The 27,586-nt window shown below is 35.7% G+C and overlaps 2 protein-coding genes across 2 annotated transcripts; one reads left to right on the top strand and one right to left on the bottom strand.

The window, feature by feature from the left end:
- Positions 1-14,267: 14,267 nt before the first annotated feature.
- LOC104085101 (3-oxoacyl-[acyl-carrier-protein] synthase II, chloroplastic-like) lies at positions 14,268-21,324 on the top strand. The gene is made up of 14 exons (XM_009589057.4): positions 14,268-14,685; positions 15,848-16,053; positions 16,127-16,330; positions 16,428-16,538; positions 16,631-16,726; positions 17,057-17,102; positions 17,180-17,259; positions 17,421-17,489; positions 17,632-17,716; positions 18,209-18,363; positions 18,456-18,536; positions 19,285-19,344; positions 19,696-19,842; positions 20,988-21,324. Exons 1-13 carry the CDS (start codon positions 14,487-14,489, stop codon positions 19,810-19,812), a joined length of 1,509 nt encoding a protein of 502 aa, XP_009587352.1. The 5' UTR covers positions 14,268-14,486; the 3' UTR covers positions 19,813-19,842; positions 20,988-21,324.
- A 2,106-nt stretch (positions 21,325-23,430) lies between these two features.
- Positions 23,431-24,270, bottom strand: LOC104085102 (pectinesterase inhibitor 3-like). Its single transcript, XM_009589059.4, has one exon. The coding sequence runs from the start codon at positions 24,267-24,269 to the stop codon at positions 23,691-23,693; it is 579 nt and encodes a 192-aa protein (XP_009587354.1). The 5' UTR covers position 24,270; the 3' UTR covers positions 23,431-23,690.
- Positions 24,271-27,586: the final 3,316 nt, after the last annotated feature.

A 27,586-nucleotide genomic window follows, 5' to 3' on the forward strand; every position in this document is an offset into this window, starting at 1 on the left:
TTCAGGTTATTCAGAATTGATTTGAAAGAATGATTCTTAGCTAGAAGCTTTAAATTGGGATAGTTGATCAAGTTTGATTTTTTGTGAATTTGAACTCGGAACAGAGTTCTGATTGTTCCATTAGCTCCGTTGAGTGATTTAGGACTTAGGAGCGCATCCAGATTGTGATTCGGAGGTCCGTAGTTGAATTTGGCTCGAAATGGCAAAAGTTGAAATTTTAGAAAGTTTGACCGGGAGTGAACTTTTTGATATCGGATTCTGATTCTGATTTCGGGAATTGGAATAGCTTCGTTATGTTATTTGGGACTTGTGCGCAAAATTTGAAGTCATTCCGAATTGATTTGTTATGTTTCGGCACGAGTTATTGAATTTAAAAGTTTAAAATTCATAGATTTCGATTTGATGTGCGATTCGTCATTTTGATGTTTGTTATGTGTGATTTGAGGCCTCGAGTAGGTCTGTGTTATGTTATTGGACTTTTTAGTATATTCGGGCGGGGTCCCGAGGAGTTCGGGCATGTTTCAGATTGATTTCAGATCATTTTCTTCAATGTTGCTATTGCTGGTTCTGGTGTGACAGCACCAGCGGTTGGTTTGCACATGTGCGAGGGTTGCATAAGCGACGAAGGGGTCGCAGGAGTGGAAATATTGCTGGGAGTAGGGTTTCGCAGAAGCGGAGATTGCTTCGCATCTGCGAGGGCGCAGATGCAGTGAGTTGAGCGCATAAGCAGATTGGAAGCGCAGAAGCGACAGGTGGGGGCGCACCTGCTAGTGCGTAGATGCGGGTATTTTACCGCAGCTGCAAAGGCATACCTCCAATTCTTCTCCGTAGAAGCGTGATTTGGTCGCAAATGCGATGCCGCAGGTGCGAAAGTGCTGGGCAGAATGATAAATACAAGGGTTCGCGGTTTTGGCTTTATTTTAACATTTCCAAGCTCGGATTGAGGCGATTCTTGGAGCAATTTTTATCCCGTGGACTGGGGTAAGTGTTCTATACTCATTTCTTATCTTATATCACGAATCTACCTTCGTTTTTGATAATTGGATTATGAATTTTATAGAGAAAATTGGGGGTTTTGGCCTAAAGTTTCATAATATGAATTTTTGAGATTTGAACATCGAATTGGAGTCGGATTTGAGTGAAACTAGTATGGTTGGACTCATAATTGAATGGGTTGTTGGATTTTATAAATTTTATTGGGTTCCGAGGTGCGGGCCCGGGTTGGGTATTTTGCCGATTTTGGGCTTTTGATTCAAAATTTGATCTTTTTCGATCGGGATTGGTTACTTTAGCATTATTTGATGTATTTGAGTTGTTTTTGGTTAGTTTTGAGCCGTTCGGAGGTCGAAACATGCGGGATGGCATTTTGGAGCATCGTTTGACTTGTTCGGTATTGAAATTGGCTTGTTCGAGGTAAGTAACTCTTCTAATCTTGGAGCTGAGGGTATGAAATCTTGCAATACGTGTTATGTGATTTGTGTTGAGGTGACGCACATGCTAGGTGACGGGTGTGTGGGCGTGCACATGTGAATTGGGACTCTATTGTTCCGATGGCACTAAATAGTGGCCCTATTTTGTTGATATCCGTGTTTTCACCATGTGATAAAGTAATTGAGCTGTCAATCATACTAGATATCATGTTTAGGCTTTATGTCGATATTGTTTGGACCCATAGTGGTAGTTTCTTACTGTTATCTCACTGATTTCATTGATATTTCGTACTCAGTTATATTCATGCATTCATACCATATCTCAGTCTCAGATATTATTTATTGATACATCATATCATTGTTATCGGGCTAGTTTTATGACATTGTGAGCCCGTGAGTGAGACTGGAATTGATGACTAAGTGAGACCGAGGGCCTGAGTGAGAGTGACATTTTGGGATCGGTGTGCACGCCGCAACATATTATATTGATTATAGTTTATATGGATCGGGTTTCACGCTGTAATAATATTGGATCGGGTTGCACGCCGCAAATATTGGATCGGGTTGCACGCCGCAGCAATATAGCGCTTGGCCTTAAGGAGCCCTTCTGGAATCTGCACACCCCCAGTGAGCGCAGTCGACTATATATATGTGGATCGGGTTGCACGCCGCAACGGGCCTTCTGGTCATATATGGATCGGGTTACTCGCCGCAACAGGTATTGTACAATGTAGAGTGATTGAAGGTGCTGAGCCTTGAGCATAGTGAGTGGAAAGTGTGAGACAATGAGATTGAGTACTCTGAGAGTGTGAGTACATGATTTATCTCTGAGATACATGTCATTGGCATGCACACATGACATATAGGCATAGAGATATATTTTTCCTCATGATGTACGGTATCACGTCATCTATGACTTTTTTTACACACATTGATATGTGGACATATAGAGGTATTTCACACTTGTTATGTGGAAAGAAAATGAAACATCTTAATTATTATTGAAAGGATTTTGGGAAAAATTATTGTTTCAAACTTATTCATATTTTTGGCAACTTCGGTAAATGATTTGGGTTTTCACTGATGTACTTGAAATGCTGAACCATTTTCAGAAATCATGATTTTGCTGAGCATTTTTATCTCTTAGTTACTTCTTGTATTATTTGCTTTAAGTTGTTATGGACTGTTGTTGGCTATTGGTGTGGACCCGACCTTGGTACAAGCTCGTCACCACTTTCAACCTAAGGTTAGGTTTGTTACTTATTGAGTACATGGGGTCGGTTATACGCATACTACACTTCTGCACCTTACATGCTGATGTTGGCTGCTGATGTTGTTGTAATCGATGAGAGCTGGATTGAAGATGTACCGGTGTCCCGTTTGTAGCTGCCTCTTGTTCGTGGTAGCTTTAGATCTGTAAAACTCTGTTTATGTACTTTTCAAACACACGATGTATTTATTTCATTTTCGCTTTGTAAACTCTATTCGTAAAAGCTCATGATTTGTACTACCAGTTCTTGGGAGAAATGTATAAGATTCTGATAATTCCTTTTGTTCAATTGTCTTATTAATATTATTGAAATTGGATGGTTATTAGTTGCCTTACCTAGTGAGTTGGGTTAGGTACCATCACGACTAATGGATTCAGGGTATCAGAGCTCTAGGTTCATAGGTACTACAAGTCATGAGCAAGTGTCTAATAGAGTCTTGCGGATCAGTATGATGACGTCCATACCTATCTTCGAGAGGCTACAATACATTTAGGATATACTTCCCATCTTTCTTTTTTTATCGTGTGGTATTGATTCAGCTTGAAGCATAACTCTTTGAATTCCTTTCACGCATTTGTATACGCATGTGAGCGCTCGGTATCGACTGTGCATCGACGGCTTGTGATTTCATGGTTGAGGTACGATATGTGATTTTGGCATGCTGATGATGGGCCATTCTGTAGTACTTGAGGCTTGGTTTTGATGGTGTCTTGAGCACGGAGATTTCGGTTGTGTGAAAACGTGTTTGTGGGACTTATATGTCCGGTGATGTCCCTATTAGTGGAATTTCTTATTGGATGACTATGTGATGAGTATGATGAGACTACGAAATATGTTCAGATTGTTCGAATGTAACGAGAAGAGTTTACTTGAGGTGTAGCAAGGCCTATGGGGTGTTTGATTTCTGTATTAATTTGGCGTATCGTCTCGAGTTATGGGTGTGTTGAGGGATCTCTCATTTTGTTTAGTTGTGGAGTGAAGTAGATTCTCATGTCTTGTTGATGAGTTCAGAATCAAGAAGATTAAGTGATTGCGTAGTGGTCATGACTGTGAAAGGGTATAGAGAGATGTCGATTTGAGGCAGAGTAGGCGGGTTATCTCCTACGAGGTGTCCTAAGGTTGTGTGGTCCTTATGATGTTTTGTAGAGAGTTCTATTTTACCAGTGAATGATATATGTTGCAATTTGAGTTTGGATCGCTTGTGGAAGTTGTCTTGACTATTACAAGGGTGAATGCGAGATTTGTAGACGATATGAGGTATTATATGGTTTGTGTTACATGGGCTTGCGAAAGATTTAGTTGAATTTCAGTGCGAGATTCTGGCAGTAATAGAGTATGGATATCGTGATGTTATCGAGTGTTTTGTTCTGTGACTTTGGGCCAAGTGGGGGAGTCTGCTAGTGACGATTTAATTGCACGGTTATGTGTTGTATTGGTTTTGGTTCGGGGTATAATGGTGAATCAGTTATGACTTGCAGGGGTCGAGATCGAGGATGACTCAGGTAAAGAAATTTCTGGATACAGGTTGTATTACACTCTATGGGTATACGGGAATCATAAAATAATTGAGTGGTTATTCGCTAAGGATGTAGTGTACATGGATTAGGAATTTGCTCTGTTGCTTAGGAGTTTGGGTTACTCCTTTGGGTGCCATCGTGCCAATGGGTCACCAATCGTTTGGCCCTTTTGGGGCGGTGCAATTGAGATTTGAGTAGAGTGGATGACTCTCGAAAATAGTTCTAATGGATTCAAGAATTATATGTAGCGATTTGGAAGTTTCAAGATTGGTACATAGCTAGAAACTGAGAGTTACATTGGATGTTCTCGAGACTTGTGGCATTTTATACCATTGTGGATTATGCATTTCTGCGTCGAGAAGGTGAAGGAAATAGTCTTAGGTTCACATAAGGTCTCTTTAGAGTGGGTATCTCAGTTGTAGTGCTTTGGGGTGCTTAAGAGGGAAGTCATCGGCTTATGGGCCTTAGGGCGTTGTGGTTTTATACTAGGGTCTCTTGTGTGGTAAATTTTGGTTAAGGATCTTGGTGTTCCAGCAAGGAGAAGTATCAATTTGAAGGCAATTTGGAAGGGACTTGGAAAAATAGGACAGCGTGGTAGTAGGTTGGATCAGCACAGTAATGGATATAATCAGTTCTTTGGGTACTTATGATGTGGCTAGTCTCCACAGGTGTTTCGTGGCAATGTTCTTGGGTTTTGACGACCTGTGTGGGTGGGTGAGTTAGAGAGATTCAGTTTTGATAGCTTGGTTGTGTGCAAATGGGTTTCAAAGAGTTCCCACTGGGTTTTACCACAGTTCAAGGAGTATATTTCCTACCGGCGTGAGGAATATGTTGCGTATTGGGATTTTCTCCAGGATGAGATCAATGGAAGGTTTCTGACTGATCGGGTATGTATTTTGCTTGTGACTCAGAGTTGATTATGAGATTCTTGTACTCTTCACAGGATGGCATGGTAGATGCGGTGTGTTGTGTGGGATTGAGATTTGCATGTGCAAGGTCACAGTTCTGTTTTGAAGGGAAGAACATAAATTCGTAGGCAACATGGACGATTTCAGACGACTAGGTAAATGATATTACTAATCGGTATGGCCTGATGAGAGTATACATTTCAGAAGAGGCAATGTGTTTTGATTTATGGGTACTTCGTTGGTATTGAGGCACTTTCCTGGTTGATCGACTGCTGATATTCAAATTTTTCTATGTGGCACGGAAGAATTTCAGAAGTATTTCTCGTGGGATGATCGTGTATGAGAGATGTGTTAGACATTCTGGCGGCGGAGATAGAATCAGATATGGTGATTCGTGTGTTTTATGGATTTGGAAGCTGGGAGTTCTTAGGAGCAGATTGTTTCATGGCTGTGGACTGTGATGTTGTGGCCGAAGCTAGCCAGATGATAGTATGTGTTATGATTCAGTCATTGTGGATTTTCGGAGGTTTATTTATATATTTGTGGGTGACTAGAGTCGATTTGGGGTCCATTGGTAGGCCCAATTAGGATGTGTATTCTACACCGAGCCGGATTGGTTGGCTCCATACTGCTATTGTTGAGGGATGTGCCATTCGGTTGTTGTTGAGCTTATTCGTGTTCTGAGATGATCTGCGAGTTACTCTTCTATGCTACGAGGAGTTGTGATTCGTTGGTTATATGCACATATGATGCGGTTCTATTGGGCCTTTATAGCGAAATTTGAGCGAGAAGAGTATTGGGTATTGCTTGGTTGATGGAGTATTGGTTATGTTCTTTCGGGTTTTGTGTGGGATTGTGTCATTTTCTTCTCCATGGTTATGGTAATGCACTTGGAGTACTTGATGTCGAATTGCGCATGGTTATTGATTTTTAGTAGGCTGGCTTGAGGTATTTCATATAGACCAGTATTTGGATAGGGTCACGCATTGTAGCAGAGTTATGTTAAGATCTGATCCTTTGTGTTAGATTCGTGTATTTTGGTTCTACGGTGTGTGATAGGTTCTTAGCATTGCGTTGTGGTGGTACTTGTGGAGCTTGCGGGATAGTTCTCCCATCTGAATCAGTTTCCCATGATTTGAGTATATTTGGAAGGTTGCTTATTGGTGCACGGATTACACGGGTTATGGCGTCAGATTGTATTGATGTGGCATGTCACTAGAGTGGTCATGTTGGATGAGATGAGATCATTGGACCTAAGGTGGATACTATCGGAATTGATTACAATATGTTTGGAAGGATGATATCGAAAGTCGGCTTAGAATTTGCTATAGTTATTGTCGAATGAGAGGGAATTCCATGACTGGTTGATCTGATGAATGGTTATGAGTTCTGCATGTTTCTTTCATCATCGGCAGTGTACGAAGATTTTAGAACGAGATTTTGTTTGATATGAGGTTTATTACCGGCATTGGGTTGATTTGAACAGCTAATGTGATTAGAAATCATTGCTTCGAGCATTTGAGCTATGTGGTATTTGAATTTGAGTATTTGAGTTATGGTTACGACTTTTGGTATATCTTGTTCAGACTTATACGGTATGTAGATGCGAAATTTTGATCTTATAAGAAATTTCGGATGTTGGAAATATGATTTGAAGGCTTGTGGGCTAGGTTGAATTGAGAAATTTCAGTTATGTTATGTTATCGGACCTATATGGGATATGACATGGGATCACCCCCGGGTATGTGCATGGCAAGGTTATACGGCAGTTTGATGGCTTTGAGAACAACTCTGGATACGTTCGAGGACGAACATATATTTAAGTGGAGGAAGATGTAACGACCCGACCGGTCATTTTGAGCATTTACACTTCGCTCGGTTGTTTGAGGGCATGAGTAGCTCTGTATGATGTAATATGACTTATGTGAATCGTCGGTTTGGTTTTCAGGTTATTCAGAATTGATTTGAAAGAATGATTCTAAGTTTGAAGCTTTAAATTGGGAGAGTTCACCAAGTTTCACTTTTTGTGAATTTGAATCGGGAACAGAGTTCTGATTGTTCCATTAACTCCGTTGGGTGATTTCGGACTTAGGAGCGTGTCCGGATTATGATTCGGAGGCCCGTAGTTGAATTTGGCTCGAAATGGCAAAAGTTGAAATTTTGGAAAGTTTGACCGGTAGTGGACTTTTTGATATCGAATTCGGATTGTGATTCCGGGAATTGGAATAGCTTCTTTATGTTATTTGGGACTTGTGCGCAAAATTTGAAATCATTCCGGATTGATTTGCTATGTTTCGGCACGAGTTATTGAATTTTAAAGTTCAAAGTGCATAGATTTCGATTTGAGGTGCGATTCATCGTTTTGATATTGTTATGCGTGATTTGAGGCCTCGAGTAGGTCCGTGTTATGTTATTGGAATTTTTGGTATATTCGGGCGGGGTCCCGAGGGGTTCGGACGCGTTTCAGATTGATTTCAGATCATTTTCTTCAATGTTGCTATTGCTGGTTCTAGTGTGACCACACCTGCGGCTGATTTGCGCAGGTGCGAGGGTCGCAGAAGCGATGAAGGAGTCGAAGGAGTGGAAATATTTCTGGGAGCAGGGTTCCGCAGAAGCGGAGATTGCTTCGCATCTGCGAAGGCGCAAATGCGGTGAGTTGAGCGCATAAGCGGATTGGAAGCGCAGAAGCGACAAGTGGGCGCGCACCTGCGAGTACGCAGATGCGGGTATTATACCGCAGGTGCGAAGGCAGACCTCCAGTGCTTCTTCGCAGAAGCGTGTTTTGATCGCAAATGCGACGCCGCATAAGCGACTAATGTGCCGCATATGCGAAAGTGCTGGGCAAAATGACAAATACAAGGGTTCGTGATTTTGGCTTTATTTTAACATTTTCAAGCTCGAATTGAGGCGATTCTTGGAGCAATTTTCATCTTGTGGACTGGGGTAAGTGTTCTCTACTCATTTTTGATCTTATATCACGAATCTACCTTCATTTTTTCTAATTGGATTGTGAATTTTATAGAGAAAATTGGGGGTTTTGGCCTAAAGTTTCATAATATGAATTTTTGAGTTTTGAACATCGAATTGGAGTCAGCTTTGAGTGAAACTAGTATGGTTGGACTCGTAATTGAATGAGTTATTGGATTTTATAAATTTTATCGGGTTCCAAGGTGTGGGCCCGGGTTGGGCATTTTGCCGATTTGGGCTTTTGATTCAAGATTTGATCCTTTTCAATCGGGATTGGTTCCTTTAGCATTGTTTGATGTATTTGAGTTGTTTTTGGTTAGCTTCGAGCCATTCGGAGGTCGGAACGCATGATATGGTATTTTGGAACATCACTTGACTTGCTCGGTGTTGGAATTAGCTTGTTCGAGGTAAGTGACTCTTCTAATTTTGGAGCTGAGGGTATGAAACCCCGAAATACGTGTTATGTGATTTGTGTTGAGGTGATGCACATGCTAGGTGACGGGTGTGTGGGTGTGCACCATGTGAATTGGGACTTTGTTGTTTTCATGGCACTAAATAGTGGCCCTATTTTGTTGATATCCATGTTTTCACCATGTGATAAAGTAATTGAGCTGTCAATCATGCTAGATATCATGTTTAGGCTTTATGACAATATTGTTTGGACCCATAGTGGTCGTTTCTTACTGTCATCTCACTGATTTCATTGATATTTCGTACTCAGTCATATTCATGCATTCATACCACATCTTAGTCTCAGATATTATTTATTGATACATCATATCATTGTTGTCGGGCTAGTTTCATGACATTGTGAGCCCGTGAGTGAGACTGGAGATATTGATGACTGAGTGAGGCCGAGGGCCTGAGTGAGAGTGATTTTTTGGGATCGAGTTGTACGTCGCAGCATATTATATTGATTATATTTTATATGAATCGGGTTGCACGCCGCAATGAGCCTTCGGGTTGCACGATCCAATAGTGTGTATATATATATATATATATATATATATACACTATTAGATCGGGTTATACGTCACAATAATATTGGATCGGGCTGCACGCCGCAGCAATATAGCGCTTGGCCTGAATGAGCCCCTCTTGAGTCTGCACACCCCTAGTGAGCGCAGTCGACTATATATATGTGGATCGGGTTGTACGCCGTAATGAGTCTTATGGTCATATATGGATCGGACTGCACGCCGCAATAGGTATTGTATAGCATTGAGTGATTGAGGGTGCTGAGCCTTGAGCATAGTGAGTGTAAAGTGTGAGACAATGAGATTGAGTACTCTGAGAGTGTGAGTACATGATTTATCTCTGAGATACATGGCATTGGCATGTTCACATGACATACAGGCATAAAGATACATTTTTTCTCATGCTGTACGGTATCACGTCATCCATGACTTTTTTTACACACATTGATATGTGGACATAGAGAGGTATTTCACACTTTTTATCTGAAAAGAAAATAAAATATCTTAATTATTATTGAAAGAATTTTGGGAAAAATTATTGTTTCAAACTTATTCATATTTTTGACAACTTCGGTAAACGATTTGGGTTTTCACTGATGTACTTGAAAGGCAGAATCATTTTCAGAAATCATGATTTTGCTGAGCATTTTTATCTCTGAGTTACTTCTTGTATTATTTGCTTTAAGTTGTTATGGATTGTTGTTGGCTATTGGTGTGGACCCGACCTTGGTACAAGCTCGTCACCACTTTCAACCTAAGGTTAGGTTTGTTACTTATTGAGTACATGGGGTCGGTTGTACTCATACTACTCTTCTGCACCTTGCGTGCAGATGTTGCTGTGATCGATGGGAGCTGGATTGAAGATGTACCTGCGTCCCGGTTGTAGCTTCCTCTTGTTCGTGGTAGCTTTAGATCTGTAAAACTTTGTTTATGTACTTTTCAAACAGACGATGTATTTATTTCATTTCCGCTTTGTAAACTCTATTCTTAGAAGGTCATGATTTGTACTACCAGTTCTTGGGGGAAATGTATAAGATTCAGATAATTCTTTTTGTTCAATTGTCTTATTAATATTATTGAAAATGGATGGTTATTAGTTGGCTTACCTAGCGGGTTGGGTTAGGTGTCATCACAACTAGTGGATTTGGGGTCGTGACAAATGCTATCTTCCATCTTTTTGGATCATTGAATACTGTTATTAGTGCTCCAATTCATTACCATTCGGTCAAATATACATATTATCTGTCATAAAACTGATAACATTTTCATTTGGATATTATTATTTGCTAAGATTGATTCTTCTTTATCTAAATCTAATTGGTTGAACCAAGATCTATATTTTGGATCAAACATTGATGTTTGACTTAAGCTGAGGGTTTATCGAAAACAGTCTTTTTACCTGCACAAGATAAGAGTAAAGTGTGTATATATTATACCCTGCTCAGATCCCATTTGTGGGAATACACGGCCTATATTTTCGTTGTTGTTTAATTATACAGCTAGAATTTCATTGTTAAAGTCTACTCCTCTCGATTCTTGGCTTATAACCCTCCGTTCTTCAAGTTAAATTTATTGAATTTGTCACTAGGACGTTAGACAGTTGAGAAATGTAAACAGTGAGAGAAGGCTTGGGGCTGATTTATTGGCAGGAATCAATTGTGTGATGAAGTTGAATATAATAAAGTTGGTTTTAGTCTTACCCACTTTAATTTGAATAATTTAGCAACTTGTTACGTGTTTGTAATTCACAAGAGAGACTATGCAGATCTCATATATGGTCATGTCTATAATTCCCAAAAAAATTGTCCAACGTGACGAATCTAAAATTTATGGTTAATGGATTCAGAATGTGTGTAGTTTTATTATAAACGATATAAAACTTTAGAGGATCGAGATGGTTGAAATTGAACGTGTGCGTATAAATAAAATTCGAGCCAAGAACAGTGAGTCCAGTAGAATGAGGTTTGAAAATTAATAGTACTACGTAAGATTGAGGTTTAAGAAAGACATATGTAGTGCTCACGGAATTTCCTAAATCACTTGGTTGGAAATCATGGCTAGCGTAAAAAATAGAGGAAGGAAAATAAATGCTTATTCATATTGCATGTAAACAAACGAATAAGTGTATTGTCTTTAACATAAGGTTTATAATTTAATTATGGGTTTTTAAGCTTTGTTCATTTTCGCACTATTAGGTTGTTATTGACTTATAATAACAAATAACTTTTCCTAGGAAGTTGATATAGTAACCTGAAAATAGTGTATTAATCACCTACAATCGGTTAATCAACACATGTATTGTATAAATTCTTTACACTATCAACATATATAATCTAAATCCTTTAATTACAGTTCATTTATGGAGTAAGGGATTACATTTTTTGACATATAAATGACTATGTAACTTTGAGTTTTTTCTTTTGCCAACTTGAAAATTGGTTAGTTGAATGCTAAGCTTTTAAGAGGAATAGATAAGGTAGTTGCAGAAACAAGTCATGTTTCATTATATTGCGGCAAATTCAGGCAGCTTTTATTCAATGCTCAAATTCATGCATTTCCCGGGCCAAAGTGCAAGTAGGGTTGCCCATATAGTTCTTAAGAGTCAAAACAAGAAAAAAAACTTAGCAACATATTCTAGACAGGAATCTAATGTATTTAGGGGTCGTTTCGTAGGATGTATTAAAAATAATAATATATGTATTAGTTTTGGTTTTATTAATTTCTTGTTTGGTACTCCCTTCGGTTTACTTTAATTGATTTTAGGTCTTTTTTCTTGTGATCCACAATATTTGAATTTTTCAGATATCAAGAAGAATTTAAGTTCTTTTTTTCAAAGTTGCCCTTGGAGTAAAGAGTTTATGAATATTTGTGATATTTTCAACGAACAAATTAAGGTTAATATAGTCATTCTCATTGTCAATTAATACTAAAAGGTGAATTTCTTAATATGTGTGAAAACAACCAAAAATTTAATTAGAACCTGTTTGGAAAGCCACATAGGAATTGGATTTGGGTGTAATTGGATGTAATTAAACAGTTAGGCATGTTTGTCTAGCCAAGTAATTACTTGGTCTGCATGTAATTGGAGAGGTATAATTACACTCTCCAATTATCAAGGGGGAGGTGAGAATTGGTGGTAATTACACAGTATAATTACAAGGTTACTTTTTAATTTCTTTCCTTTTTGTTTTTATTTTAATTTACTTGATAACTTTTTATTTCCCTTATTTTATTTTTTTCTTTTATTTTTACTTTTTAATTTTAAAATATATGTTTTGTACATTTTTTATCTTTTATTTCTCTACCTTTACTTCTTGTGATTCAAGATTCAATGTAATTGCTCGTATATTTTATTTATTATTTATTTTATTTTCTTCATTTAGCGTAACATCGTTATTATTCTAGTTTTTGAAACTACACCTCCTAATATTAGCAATAATGAGTCATTAACAAATTTGACATATAATGAGTGATGTCATTAAAGTAGAATTTCATTGTTGCATGATGTTATAAACTTATTATGTTTCCTAATCTTTAAGTTGTATTAGAATTTATTTTTATTATGTCGGAATTTGACATATGTTTAAGTTTTTTTTTTGGGATTTTGAAATTGTGTTATACTTATGGTTCTTATTTACTTGTTTTAGTAGTATTGACTTGTTATTTCACATTGCATGTTGTTCATTTTTTAGCTAGAATTGATAGATTAGTTTTGTCAAATATTTATATAATATTATGACATTATATTTATAAATATTAATTTATTTTATCAAGCATATATTCCATGATGTTCTTACAATATATATTTTTAGTTTTTATAATTAATTAAACTCAATATTATTAATTTGAAAAATATATATAAAAATTATTTTTACAATATTAGTTATAAATATATGATTACTAATTAGTGTATATTCAAGAAAAAATATGTATCTTAAATACCAAATCTAATATCATTTATACTTAAAAGAATTATTTATAGGCATATATTTACTATATTTAACTTTTAAGTTTTGATAATTTATTTAAAATGTAATCTAACTGTGTAATTACACTTGTGTAACCAAACAATACGCTTGTAATTGCACTGTAATTTCGTTGTGACAAACAAACATGTCATCGTAATTACTAGATAGTGGAATTACTAGGCTGCGTAATTACTACCCTAGTAATTACACCAATTCTAATTACCTGGTGGCTTTCCAAACAAACCTTTAAAGTGGACCGGAGAGAGTAGTGTTTTTCAACCTACGTAAATACTTGTATTAATTATACACCATATTCGATACTATTCTTATAAGTAAGAAACTGTGATATTAACAATACCATAATTTTTAATATATGAATAAGAATGTATAACAACAAAATTTCCCTTTCAAAATCTTTAATATATCAGAGCAAACAGTCGATAAGAAATAATCTCAACATAACTAATCTCAATATTATTAATCCCAACATTACAAATATACGCTATTCAATATTGTTCTTATATACCCTACCAAACAATCCGTTAATGTATATTAGATTGTCTAATGTATTTAATACCTCTAGCAATAACTAGTAGTAGTACTTGTTTTTTTTAGCTCCTGCCCAAATTTCTAGGCTAGAATATAAAGCAAAGCAAAAGCCACACAACACTACACACTAGTAATTACTACTCACAATCCAAAAGTCAGTCAGCAAAGTTTTTTTTTAAGATTCTATATTTGACCTTTTCACATTGTTCACCACCATCAACTACAGTCACCTCCCCACCCCACCCACCTACCTAAGGGCAAAATCAGTAATATTTTTAAAGATGTTCAAATATAAAAGAAGTAAAAAAATATTCTCCGATAAAGACCGTTTAATATATACCTCTAAAATCTAGTACTAATAATTTATCTATATACGTAATATAATTTTTCGACGAAAAATGATTAGTTGAACGCCCTTTAAGACACGTAGCTTCGTCCTATGATCATCTTATAAAATTTTTCTAGGCTAATATGCTTTTGTTATTAGTAAAATAAAATTCTTGTTTCAAATTTATGACAGGTCATGAGGGCATTAGCCTAGTGTCCATTAATCAAATAATTTTGTTAAATTACTTAGCTTTTCTGAGTCTCTCTCTTTTGTCTTTTTATGTGGGAGAAAAAAAATAAAAATAAAAATACAATAAATAAAAATTGAAACTTGGCGTCTGTTGAGTTTTGTTGTGGCACAGAGATCCAAGAAAACAACACCACTTTTGTTTTCTTTTAAGTTTTCTCAGATTTAAGCAAACCCCACAAATAAAATGCCACTCATTTCTTTAATCTCGCTCTTTGCACCACTTTTTACTTCATTCTAAAGATACCCATTTGAAAAAGATTTGATTTTTTGATGGTATTATAAAGAAAAAGATTTGAGTTTTGATTGGAAATTGGACCCAAGAATGTCTGCATCGACTGTATCGTCATGGTCAATAGCTGCATGCATGTCAGCTGCTTGTGAAAATGAGCAAGAGAAGAACTTTTTTAATAGGAATAAGACTTGCAATGGCCTTTCATTTTCCAATTCTTGTTTAGTGAGAAACGAGTGTTCTTCAATCTTTGGATGTTGGAGGAGTAAACACAGGCGCAATCCCACTTCAGGTAATCCTGATTTATAGTCTTTAATTTGTTTTATTTTAGGTTCAGGGATGCTAATTGTGTCATTTTCCTGATTCGTTTTTCATTCAGTTTGATTGAATTGGATTTTAACAAAATTGGAGCTCTTATACATGTTTGAGTATCTATTCTAGTGGTGCATGGCATATTCTTATACTGAAGATTCTGTGTAGAGTTCTTAAATTTAAAGGTTATACAGGTGCTACTGCTGTCTCTGTGTGTTCTCTCTCTCTTTCCTTTTTTTAAATTGAGTGTGATGTCTCGGCCAGCTTGCCTGCATCTCGACTATTTCACCGGGTAAACTGTTATCTTCTATAGCATATCTCCCAATCATGTGAGCACAGATATCGAGTACCTGCCACCAAAACTTATACAGATGGGAATTTACTTCTTGTTCCCCTTTTTACAACTTGAAAAATCAAATCTTATTTTCCCCTTTTGCCACTTGAAAAAGCAAATTTTTGCAGTGGCTTATGGCTTTTAGTCCCCGGTTGGGGAGGTTGGGTATGATAGAAATTTAGCCTCGCCCTTGTCAGTTGTCATCTACTGCTTTTGTCTTATTTTATATGGCGGTATTTGATTGGATACGAAGTTGATTTGATTTACATATTATATTAGTGATAGTAAAAGAAAAATGTTGAAGTAATGGTTTGAAAAATTGGTTTGATAGAGAGAACATCACATCAAAGTTCAAAATTTGAATAGTTTAATGAATTTGAATCTTGATATTGGCAATTTCTTTTTATAGAAATGAGATGGTGTCTAATATTTTGGTGTGTCCCGTTATGGAGAGATTGGTATGTATAAATTGGAACGGAGGGAGTACTTTGTTATTTTGTGGACATGATTGCCAGTTGTTGTGCAATTTGGTTGTAGTTTAGTCTGTGCGAACTTCTCTTTTTTTCTCAGTAAGTGAACGTCTCTCTGTTTTGTTGGCTGTTTCTTCAGCCTACCACTAGTGTGTATTCTCATACCTAAGAAGGAATCAACCTTTGCATGTTTGATTTTTTTTTCCTTTTAAATACATAGCTGTTTATAATCTAGTCTCAAGAATGTAATTTCAATGTCATCTTTCTAATGAAAATTCCGTTAGATTTATCTACTACCTTGCATAAATTTTGACGTTTTGTGCCCATCCTTGTACTAGGTGGCATAAGGGCTGTTGCTGTACAACCAGTGATGGAAGTTACATCAAAGAAGAAACCGCCAACCAAGGAAAGGCGAGTGGTTGTGACCGGGATGGGGGTGGTCACGCCAATTGGTCATGACCCTGATGTGTTCTATGAAAACCTGCTCCAGGGTGTCAGTGGCATAAGCGAGATAGAAGCTTTTGATTGTTCGCATTTTCCAACAGTACGTCTGCTTCTTGGGTTGTTTTTTCTCTGACTCTAGTATTTTAGATGTTAATAAAGAGGTGCAATTGCAGAGAATTGCTGGAGAGATCAAGTCTTTCTCTACTGCTGGCTGGGTTGCGCCTAAACTTTCTAAAAGAATGGACAAGTTCATGCTTTACATGTTAACAGCTGGTAAGAAGGCATTATCAGACGGTGGAATTACTGAAGACGTAATGGAAGAATTGGATAAAACAAAGTGTGGAGTTTTGATTGGCTCTGCTATGGGTGGGATGAAGGTGATCCTCTTTATTTTCTTAAATAAATATTGTTCTGATTGGTTGGCTAAGTTAATTTTTTTTAAGTCTATTTTCTTGACTGTTGCTTGAATTGTAGGTCTTCAATGACGCAATAGAATCTTTAAGGATTTCTTATAAGAAGATGAATCCTTTTTGTGTACCATTTGCCACTACAAACATGGGCTCTGCGATGCTTGCCATGGACTTGGTTAGCCAATATATTATAATTTTTTGCGTTATCTATGTTTTATTGTCAAAAGAAAGTCCTTATTCTGTGTTTATTTGTAAATTAAACTGCAGGGATGGATGGGTCCAAATTATTCAATTTCAACGGCATGTGCGACGAGCAACTTTTGCATATTGAATGCTGCTAACCATATCATTAGAGGTGAAGCTGTAAGTTTCTTTACTTATGTCATTAAAGAGTTCTCAATAGCATAGCTTTCCTTATTATCTTATGTTGATTTACAAAGCTTCTTTATGTCTAAGGGAGGACTCCCAACCAATAACATGCTTTAATAGTTGGGCTTTTTTCATTTTTGGCCCGTCGGCTGAAACTAATTACAGACGCTAGCGCAGATATACAAAACATATGCACTGATTATGTATATGTATACTTAATATACAAAACATGTACATTTTCCAGCTATTATTTTTTAGGGCGGACCAAAAATATAATTATCCCTTAATAGTTTGTGTTCTCCTTTTGCTACTGAAAACTTGCAGGATGTGATGCTCTGTGGTGGATCTGATGCAGTAATTATACCAATTGGTATGTATCCTGTGTCTTTTCTGTATTAGTTTAGCAAGCTAAGTTATTTGTTTCCAAGTGATTTTAACTTTCTGCAGGATTGGGAGGTTTTGTTGCATGCAGAGCGCTTTCCCAGAGAAACAGTGACCCTACTCGAGCTTCTCGGCCTTGGGATAGTGTAATGTCCTGTAATTCTTTTCGTCTTGTTCTCGTACTGCTGTCTAGTTGGAAATGCACTAATTTTATCTGGAATAGAAATGCTAATTCTAGAGTACTTGCTTTAATCCAATTGTGGGGATAAATAAAATGACTGCATATTTTCATTTTGATCTTGGGCAGAATCGTGATGGGTTTGTCATGGGTGAAGGAGCCGGAGTACTGCTTCTAGAAGAACTTGAGCATGCCAAGGTGATTTATTAAGTATATTAGATTGCTTTTCTTCTTCAGCCTCCTCATGATTCTTAAATAAAAGAGAAAAATTAGAAAGAAGATCCATAGCCAGATAATTATGTAAGATATGCCCTTTTAATTTCATTGTCTGAATGAGCAGAGAAGAGGTGCAACTATCTATGCTGAATTTCTTGGTGGAAGCTTTACTTGTGATGCTTATCACATGACAGAGCCTCATCCTGAAGGTAATTTTTTCTCTTAGTTTCTGAAATTCCCCTATCCAGATAATTATATAAGCGTTACTTTGGCATTTTATAAGATTTGCCTTTCAACATCACGGGTTGCATCAATGACATAAAGTCGCCCTTCTCTGTTTAGCCATTCTTGTTTGTAGTGTTTGTATTGCTTTTCTCACAACTTATAATTAATAATGGACACGCGGAAATTGTAAATTGCTATCCCTGATTCTTCTTGAGCCTAATATTGTTTCCAAATTTCCGTTTCTTTTATCACTTTTTGGTTTGAGTTGCACTAACAATAGTTCTATTACCAGTCTTTTTTCTCCAAGGTCTAAGATTTTTGCATAATCTCAATTTCAAAAATTTGTTGCTCCGTTTGAAGCAAAGGGAGCTTAACTTAATAAGAAATGCATGATCTCTTGTTTTTGTGTGTAATGTAGATTGAACTATATTAGTTAATAAATTAACTCGAACTCTTCATTTTCCACAAATAAGCAGGAGCCGGCGTTATCTTATGCATAGAAAAGGCCTTAGCTCAGTCTGGTATATCCAAGGAAGATGTGAACTACATTAATGCACATGCCACATCCACACCGGCGGGGGATCTCAGAGAGTACCAAGCTCTAGTACATTGTTTTGGTCAGAACCCAGAGGTCAGATTTTTTCCTCAACTACTGTCGTTTATGCCTGTTTCTTCAGGGTTTTCTTTCAGCTATTTAATCAGTTGCTACTCTATGTTTTGCAGTTACGAGTGAACTCTACGAAGTCTATGATCGGTCACCTGCTAGGCGCTGCTGGTGCTGTCGAGGCAGTAGCAACTGTTCAGGTAGCTTTATTGCACATTCCTTGAAGTAGTGCTGCTACTTGATTGCTGTTTCTTCTAGTTTCTTGTTTAAGACATCATCTAAATAACTTATATGTTTGCAAAAATATGAATTTGAATAGCCATTTTTGAGATAACTCAACGATTATTTCTCTGCTACTTTCATAATTCTTTGCAGTTTACAGGTGCTGAGGAGTGTTATTGAATTGAAGAATTAACCCAAATAGCCGTCTATCCAACTGTTTAAACTAAAAATAGCCGGCGGATGAATAATATATGTTAATCCATGTATAATATGTGTATAACCATGTATAATCAGTGGATAAGCTGCGTATACTGGCTAGAAAAGTTAAATAGTGAATCTGGCTGGTTTTTTGTGTAAAGATCCCTATTGAATTTGACAGTCTTGATTGCCGGATCCAACTTTCGTGGTGGAATCTCATTAGTTATAAAATCTGCGTAGATTGTGGGAAGGACAATGAAGATTGTCTTTTCCGTGGAAATTTACTGCAACCTTATGTGAAATTATGTTTTTAATTGCAATTGCTTGTGATAAATGATAATGTTATCAGATTGACTTATGAAAAAAAAGATAATGTTGTCAGATTGAACCTAGATGTTGGACAGCTCGTCCATATGATTGTTGGTTACTGTATCTTTCTCAATACCATTTTAAACATGTTTCTTCTGTGCTGATGATTCTAAAAATTCTATTGCTTGCATCTGACCGAGAGTTTAAACGATTTTGTAGGCAATACGAAGTGGATGGGTTCATCCAAATATAAATCTTGAAAACCCAGAAGAGGGTGTGGTATGGCTCTCTTTTCATTGCATTGTCAATTGTTTTTGTTCGTTTGAGCTTGATTCATAATCTCAGTTGCTAGATTAAGGCAGATTTGAAGCTATCTTAATTCTATTTCTTTATAACAAAATTTGGCTAAACATGGAGTCTTTTGTGAAATAATCAATCAAACTGATAAGTTGGTTCATATCACTTGCATTGATCTGCTGTTTCAATTTTTCTATCATATTATGAAAACATTTCTCTTTTTGACATGAATGTGATGCATATCTTATGTTATCTCTCTTGGTTCAACTCTTGCAACAATTTAGTGTTTGACCAACAATTTGGCATTTGATGATATCTATATTCATGCAACAGGATACAAATTTACTCGTTGGTCCCAAAAAAGAAAGATTGGATGTTAAGGTGGCATTATCTAACTCATTTGGATTTGGTGGCCATAATTCATCGATCTTATTTGCTCCTTACAAGTAGATATCGGTGACAACATTGGTACATCCAAAGGTATGTAGGCGTCTATCCTTGTTGATTTTTACCTTGATTTTATAAGCAAGGACAGTTAGTAATTCTAGGTGGAACGTAGTTTAAGTGGAGCGTAATTCAGTTATAAGTGTTGTTTATTGAGGAAGATGGGAAAATAAAAGAAGAAAGAGGGCATTTGAAGGTTGAATTTTATCACCCTAAAGATGTAGCTAAGGAATCAGAAAGAAACTAGCTTAATAAAAGGAGCTCAATATTGTTTCTACTGAAAACAGAAATGGAATTTCACTCCCCAAGTCAGATTTCAATTTTGTTGCTGAAGAAGTTAAGAATCTCCAGTGGGAGTAAAAGAAAGAACTGTTGATTCCTTAGCAACATAGCAAAGGCTTATGTTCAAGAAACTAAGAACAGTATCTTCAGCAAGTAAACTCAAGAAATCTTTTCAAAATCCCCAATATTTGATCCATAACTTTTTATTTGGCAAACAAGAATTAACCATTAAAACAGGTCCGTATTGTTTGATTAGACGGTTTCCTTTTCTTGAAAATGTAAAAATAAGGATTTAGTCTGGGAATTGCAGGATGCTATGAGTTGAGATGATTTTTATTCTAGTGACTTCCTGTCACGACCCAAGACCATGGCACGTATTGTCCGCTTTGGGCCTAGGCTCGCACGGATTTGTCCCTTTTGGGCTACGCCACCTCGAGCCTCAAAAGCGCGCATACCATGTGAACTTGTACCATGCCTTATAACGCACTTCACTTTCCTCTCCCATTCCGATGTAGGATTCGCCTAAGGTGACATGTGCACCCCTTCTTCAGAAGCTCGTCAGCCTAGAAGTCTGTCAGTCCTGCTTGACCCGCCCTCTTCAGCCCACCCTCCGTCATGAGCATCACACTTTGATATTATAACCTATGGCAAGGAGATTGTTACTCTTAGCAAATGAACCATATCGTAGATGATTTTGATATCTGGTATAGGGTTAAAGCAATCAAGTTAAAAACTTGTTTCTTGCTTATGGAAAAAAGTTAAACTTATTTCTTCGCGATTCTAACTTCAAAGGAAAAATATCCCCCGGACACCCCCTTTTTTGTTTCTTCCTTTTCTATGTGAAAACAGATATCTTGATGTCTATATTGTCATAACAATATCCTTTTTTTTTTTGTCAGGAAAATCCATTAGTCCTTAATTTCCAGTTACAATGGGAGCTGAAATTCCTAAAAGGCCTCATTTTACTGGTAATATCGTTTCCTATGCAACATAATTTGTTGACATGCGGGAGAAGGTTTCCTTGTAGATAATCATTGGAGCAAGCATTAAAAACTGAAGGGGAAATCGCGAAGGATTTCCTTTTAATTTTACTGTGACATGCTACTGTGACATTCTTGTTTTTGATCATTAAACTGATCTCGTATTTTCTTAGGCACCAGAAAATGATTGCTTACTGGTTCCTTGGTTATCTGGAAATTGTTGGGGGAATACAATACTATTCTCTTAAACTTTAAATTTTGGCTTGTTTAGAGTTTTCCTGCACTTCTTAGTCTTTAGTTTTCCTTTTCTCCATTTGTCCAGGGGTAAATGTAGAACCTTAAATTACACTAGTTGGTTTCACTAGGCTCTATTGCAACCAAAACTTTCTGTATCATCATATATGTTTAGCTCAACATGGATGCATAAACTAGCAGTAGAAAATTGAACTAATTGTTCCTGGAAAAGGGCAGACCGGTGCACAACACATCTCCTCGCATTCACACAGGGTTGGGGGAAGGGCTGCACCTCAAGGGTTGTGATGTAAACAACCCATCCTAATGCACAATAATGGTGCATTAATGGTTGCTTTTATGGCTCGAACTCATGACCTAAAAATCATACGGAGATAACTTTATTGTTGCTTCAAGGCTCAACTAATTGCTCCTGGATCATATTAAATACTCTCGACTTAGATGTTCCACTCAAGAATGTGAGTGGGATGAATGAGATTTCTTCACATTGTAGTCATAAGTTTCGGGTTCAAGCCTAGAATTGAGAAACTCTTGGTGTGGAGTGCACTTCTCTTTAATGGATCCTACCCCGGGGCGAATGTTGATTAATTGCATCGGATTAGTTGGGTCAATAGTTTTCAATACTTAATGCATTAAGGGGGGATAAAAGTAAAAGTAGCACGGGCTAGCCGGTTTTCGGACTGATAATTGAAAAATAGCCAGCGTTTGCAAAGTCCTTGAAAAATAGCCATTATTTTGCTGCAACACGGAAAGTTCCAGCATAATATACTGGAGATTGGTGCACATGTGTATGAACTTCCAGCATATTATGCTGGAATTCCAGCACACAGAAAGTTTCAGCATAATATACTAGAGATTGGGGTACCTGTGTATGAACTTCCAGCATATTATGCTGGACCAGTATATTATACTGGAACTCCAGTATATTATGAAGGAGTTTCAGTATAAATTCATAATATACTGGAACTCCAGTATATTATGCTGGAAGTTCACATGTAAAAAATTCGAACTGCAGTATATTATATTGGAATATTTTCCGGATTTTGAACAGTATTTTCGTTCAGATTTATCTTTACATGAAAAGTGGCTAAATTTCGATTACTTTTGAAACTGTGGCTATTTTTCAATTACCACTTGTAAATCTGACTATTTTTGAATTTCACCCAGGAAAAAAAAGGGTAATCTTGGGGTGTGTTTTGTATGACAGGAAAATATTTTTTGAAAAATGTTTTTCCATTTTCCACTGTTTGGTTGCACAAAATAGTTTGAAAAATATTTTCCTAGATATCGCATTTTCCTGAAATTTGAGAAAAATGACTTCCCTAGAAAAAGTTACGAAAATATTTTCCAAAAACTCTACCTACCCTCACATCTAACCTCAACCTCCTCCAACTTTAATTTTCTGTGCCACCCACCCACCCCAACCCCGTCACACCCAAAAAATATTTTTTTAAAATTGTTTTTTGTATTTTCAATTTTCTGTTTTCTGTTTTATGGCTTCATGTTTATTGTATCTAAATTATTTATGAATACTCTTGAGAAGTTATTTTTCTTAATTTACTACTTGTTTTTCAAGAAAATATTTTCTTGCGTTATACCAAACACACCCTTGGTCGAACGGTCGTAATGCAGACCCCTCAAGCTGCCTCGACATGACACCCAAAATCTCCCTTGCCACAAATTTTAACAAGCTCCTATATAGCCTTTACAGTAGGGACGTCAGAAATCACCATAAATATGTCAAAATTTTAAATTTTGAAATTAATAATATGTTCAGTATTAAAAATTTTAAAGGATGGATCTTTAAAGTTTAGATTTTGAAAACCACTAAAATTTAGACAAAAATCGAAATTTCAAAAGTAATAATATGTTCAGTATTAAAAATTTTAAAAGTATAAAGTTTAGATTTTAAATCCGCCGTGAGTTTTAGCGGAGGTTAAAGGTTTGCACCGACAAATGCAGTCTTTTTTTCTTTTTCTTTATCCCTCTGCTCCTTTCCAGACCTCTCAATAATGACAAGGGGTAAAACATCTGAATTTTAGATCCAACATAGAAATTTGTCGAATAAAGCAACACAGTCAGAGTTAGACTAGGAACAGAAATCTAGCAATCAACATAAAATAGAGTATTTCCAGTAGCTTATAAATGTGTCTCACAAGAATCTTTAAAAAGAAAAAATTAATACAAGCAAGATTCATTTGATGGACCAAAGGTTCGCATGGATTCAATAGGTTCAACACAAACTAATATTTTCCGCTCCAAACATAGAAATATATATATGAAAATTACTAAAAATTTAACAAAATTAAAACAGATTCAAACGCTAAAAATCTTAAAGGTTGAATCTGTTAACTTTAAATTCTGGATCCGCTAGCTTCTAACGTCAAGTTGATTGATGAGGTAGAGAGCATTACTAGTAACCTTAGCAACATTAGTAATCTTTCTCTTCACATCATATCTAACTTTTCCATTAATTTCTTTGAAACCATCTAGACAAGTATCTTCATTTGTCAAAGCAGCACTAACCCAAGTCTCCAAATTACTCATTTGCAACTTAAAACCATTTCCTTTGTGCAAATGTTTTAGCTCAGAAAGAGCCTTTCTTAGCTCATCAATTGAGTCACCTATTTGCTCTATACAATCAATAAGTGCCCCTTTTTCTCTCTTGCTTTGTAATTTCAGTTTGATGAGGAAATTGGAAGCTTTTTTGGCTCTTGAAAAACTGACATTAACAGCTGCTTTTGCTAAATCTGTGGGGGTGTTAATGACATAGTTATAAGATGAGAGGGTTTTAATGCAAATATTTGGGTAACTTGCATGGAAACAAGATGTACTTACAAGGTCTGTGGAGGATGAAGATGATGAAGTGATTGGTTTCTTCCCTTTGGTAAAGTGAGAGAAATGGAGAATGAAGAGAAGAATAAGGAGAAGAAAGCGAAGCATTTTCATTTGTTAGTTTTGACAAGAGACGAATCTAGAATTTATAGTACGATGAGTTCAGAATATGTTTAATTTATATACGTATATATACAACGAATCAAGTCATGAAAGGCAGGGATGGAGCTACCTTTAGTGAATGGGGTTCAATTGAATCTCCTCCGTCGATATATTACGCTGCACAATACAATAAAAACGCAAACTTTTTCATTTATGTATAAATTCTTGGATCTTCTTGACATAAAAAAGCAGCTCCTGTAGTAGCAAAGGCGAGCCAAAATTTTGTTAATTCTTCTTTTTCTCTTTATATATACATATATTATACATTTATTATATACACTTTATATATAAATTATATATACTATATATCTGCAGACGGTTTTTAATTTAAGCAGTGAATGTATGCTATTTTGGTTGATTCTTATTTTTTTCTCTTTCTTAAATGTGAAGTGACTTTGGACTATGAAGTGTACTGTAAGCTGGGGTTAGCTGCTGAATTCTTTAAAGGGGTTGGTGAGTTTGATAAGTGAGCATTAATTTAAGGCATTCATAAATGGGAAAAGGGCCAAATATACCTCTCTATTTTCATATATTGTCTTCATTTAACCTCCGTTATATTATCAAACTAAATTTATCCCTATCGTTATACTATCGGGTCAAATTTATCCCTACAATCAGCAAATTTTTTAAAATACCCCTTGATCTGTTAAGTAATCCAAAATCTCTCAAATTTCTTTTATTTAAATCACTTGTTGTTCTTCTTGGTCCACTATTTTTGAAATAATTGACATTTAGCTGCTTTCGGAATTAGAGAAAAAAAAATATAAGAGAAAAAAATATTAAATACTACAACCGAATAAACAAAGTAATGTAAATTGAAAAATGAAGAAGAACAACAAGTGATTTAAATAAAAGGAATTTGGAAAATTTTAGATTACTTAACAGATCAAGGGATATTTTTAAAAGTTTGTTGATTGTAGGGGTAAATATGGTCCGATAGTATAACGGTAGGGGTAAATTGATCCGATAGTATAATGAAGGTTAAATGTAGACAATATATGAAAGTAGAGGGGTATATTTTGCCCTTTTCCCTATCATAAATTAACCTCCTTTATCTTCTCCTATTCCCTCAAATTCATATATATATATATATATATATATATATTTGTTTCCACCTTTTGGTGCTAGCTAGGCTTTCCAGATATGATCCGGAACCAAAGTGTGATATTTTTGGATTCAAACGAAGAAAATATGTGAAAAAATACCTGATTACCATTTTATATATAGCGCAGTTATTTATCGCGTTATACCTTAACAACACGTTTGTCCGTTAAGATATAGCACATGTAATATATGCTATATATTTAGTATTTGCAGTTTGACTAAATAGCTCATCAATTACATGCGCTATCCATATGATTTGTCTGTGCTATTCACTTATCTATCGTTGAGTATGTTCCCCTTTATCTCTATCGTACAAAGTTTACTAAACAAAGCTAATTCCTTTCGGTCAATTCAATGCCTTATTTCCTACAGATCTCCCCAAACTTGAACGGCATTAACATAAAATGAGTTTCTCAAAATCACTTTTTCAAAATTTTCAGAAAAACTTCTTCCCCCTCCCCTTCCCCCTCCACAAAAATCTGTAATATTTTTTCAAGTGAAATGCATGTTCAAACATAATTTTAAATTTTAAATACTATTTTTTAACTTAACTCCAAATATTACCTTTTTTCAAAAATTATTATTTTTATGTCCAAACACATTTCCTTTTAACATTTACCATCTTCCAATTTCTAACCCCACCCCAAATTCAATTCCTATTTCCAGAGGTGAGTTATATCTAATTTTTAAAGAAAACTACCCTTATAGTTTAGCATTGAAACTGCCAAATTAAACTTGTGAGATTTTTGTACAATTTATGAAGGGAAAAGGGCAAAATATATCCATTTACTTTCATATATTGTCTACATTAAACCTTCGTTATACTATCAGGCCAAATTTACCCCTACCGTTATACTATCAAGCCAAATTTATCCCTACCGTTATACTATCGGGCCAAATTTACCCCTACAATCAACAAACTTTTAAAAATACCCCTTGATATGTTAAGTAATCCAAAATCTCCCAAATTCTTTTATTTAAATCACTTGTTGTTCTTCTTGGTCCACTGTTTTTGAAATAATTGGCATTTACCTGCTTTCTGAATTAGAGAAAAAAATATAAGAGAAAAAAATATTAAATAATACAATCGAATAAACAAAGTATAGTATATTGAAAAATCTAAATTAGGTAGCTTTTCTAAATTCTAAAAGTATTTACAACATCCCAATTTTAATGAATTCGTTGCACCCAATATATGGAGACTTTGCAAATATTAGTGATTGAAGTTGAAGTTCTTCGGAGACTTTACATTGTCTAATTCAACTTTGCTTTAATTAAATGCCTATACATTTTGCACTCTTAAGTTAGTCGATCGAACTCTATACTAACCAGGCAATGGCAAAATATATTTGAATATACATATACATACATGATGATCATCTGCATATAATACACAATAAATAGACCCACTAAATTCTACGGTGTGTATATGATTAAAAAATAAATAAAATTTTAAACTAATTTTATTTATTACAAAAAGAGAAATGGGTGCATTGGTAATAAAAAAAATTATGAATAATTTGTATAGTCTAGTAACTTTAGCATTCACATTAATAGTAATTTTTAAAATTAAAATAGTGGACCAAGAATAGCAACAAGTGATTTAAATAAAAGGAATTTGAGAGATTTTGGATTAATTAACAGATCAAGGGATATTTTTAAAAGTTTGCTGATTGTAGGGATAAATTTGGTCTGATAGTATAACGATAGGTTAAATGCAGACAATATACAAAAATAGAGAGGTATATTTGGCCCTTTTCCCTTTATGGTACGGATTTTGATATATACAGCCTATCGTGTGATTTCAGTTACTAATTCTAAAATTAATAAATATTAATAATTAGATAGATGGAGAAATGAAGGGAAATGTAAAAAAAAAGGAGAAAAATGATAATTGAGTTTTCTTGACCAAAGAGATATGCCAAGTCATCACTTATTTTCCCTCTTATATATATATATATATATATATATATAGATGCTTGCGCTAGGATAAACTACCTATATTACACTCCTTATAGGATATGATTCTTCCCTTGACCTTGAGATACTTTGTGCCGTGGGCAGCCCTTTTATTGTGAAGAACAATTACAACCTTGTTCTTAAATCATTTGCAAAAATATCATCTTTCATGTCAATTCTTTCTACAATAATTATTCCAAAACTAA

The sequence above is a fragment of the Nicotiana tomentosiformis genome, chromosome 6 (genome assembly GCF_000390325.3).
Source record: "Nicotiana tomentosiformis chromosome 6, ASM39032v3, whole genome shotgun sequence".
Classification (NCBI taxonomy): domain Eukaryota; kingdom Viridiplantae; phylum Streptophyta; class Magnoliopsida; order Solanales; family Solanaceae; genus Nicotiana; species Nicotiana tomentosiformis.

What these genes read in the sequence shown, in the direction of transcription:
- LOC104085101 (XM_009589057.4), top strand. Translation starts at nt 14,487, where the DNA reads ATGTCTGCATCGACTGTATCGTCATGGTCAATAGCTGCATGCATGTCA. An exon ending in CAGGCGCAATCCCACTTCAG is followed by an intron (nt 14,686 to 15,847) that starts GTAATCCTGATT and finishes TCCTTGTACTAG; the next exon opens with GTGGCATAAGGGCTGTTGCT. An exon ending in CTTCTCGGCCTTGGGATAGT is followed by an intron (nt 17,260 to 17,420) that starts GTAATGTCCTGT and finishes GATCTTGGGCAG; the next exon opens with AATCGTGATGGGTTTGTCAT.
- LOC104085102 (XM_009589059.4), bottom strand. Translation starts at nt 24,269, where the DNA reads ATGAAAATGCTTCGCTTTCTTCTCCTTATTCTTCTCTTCATTCTCCAT.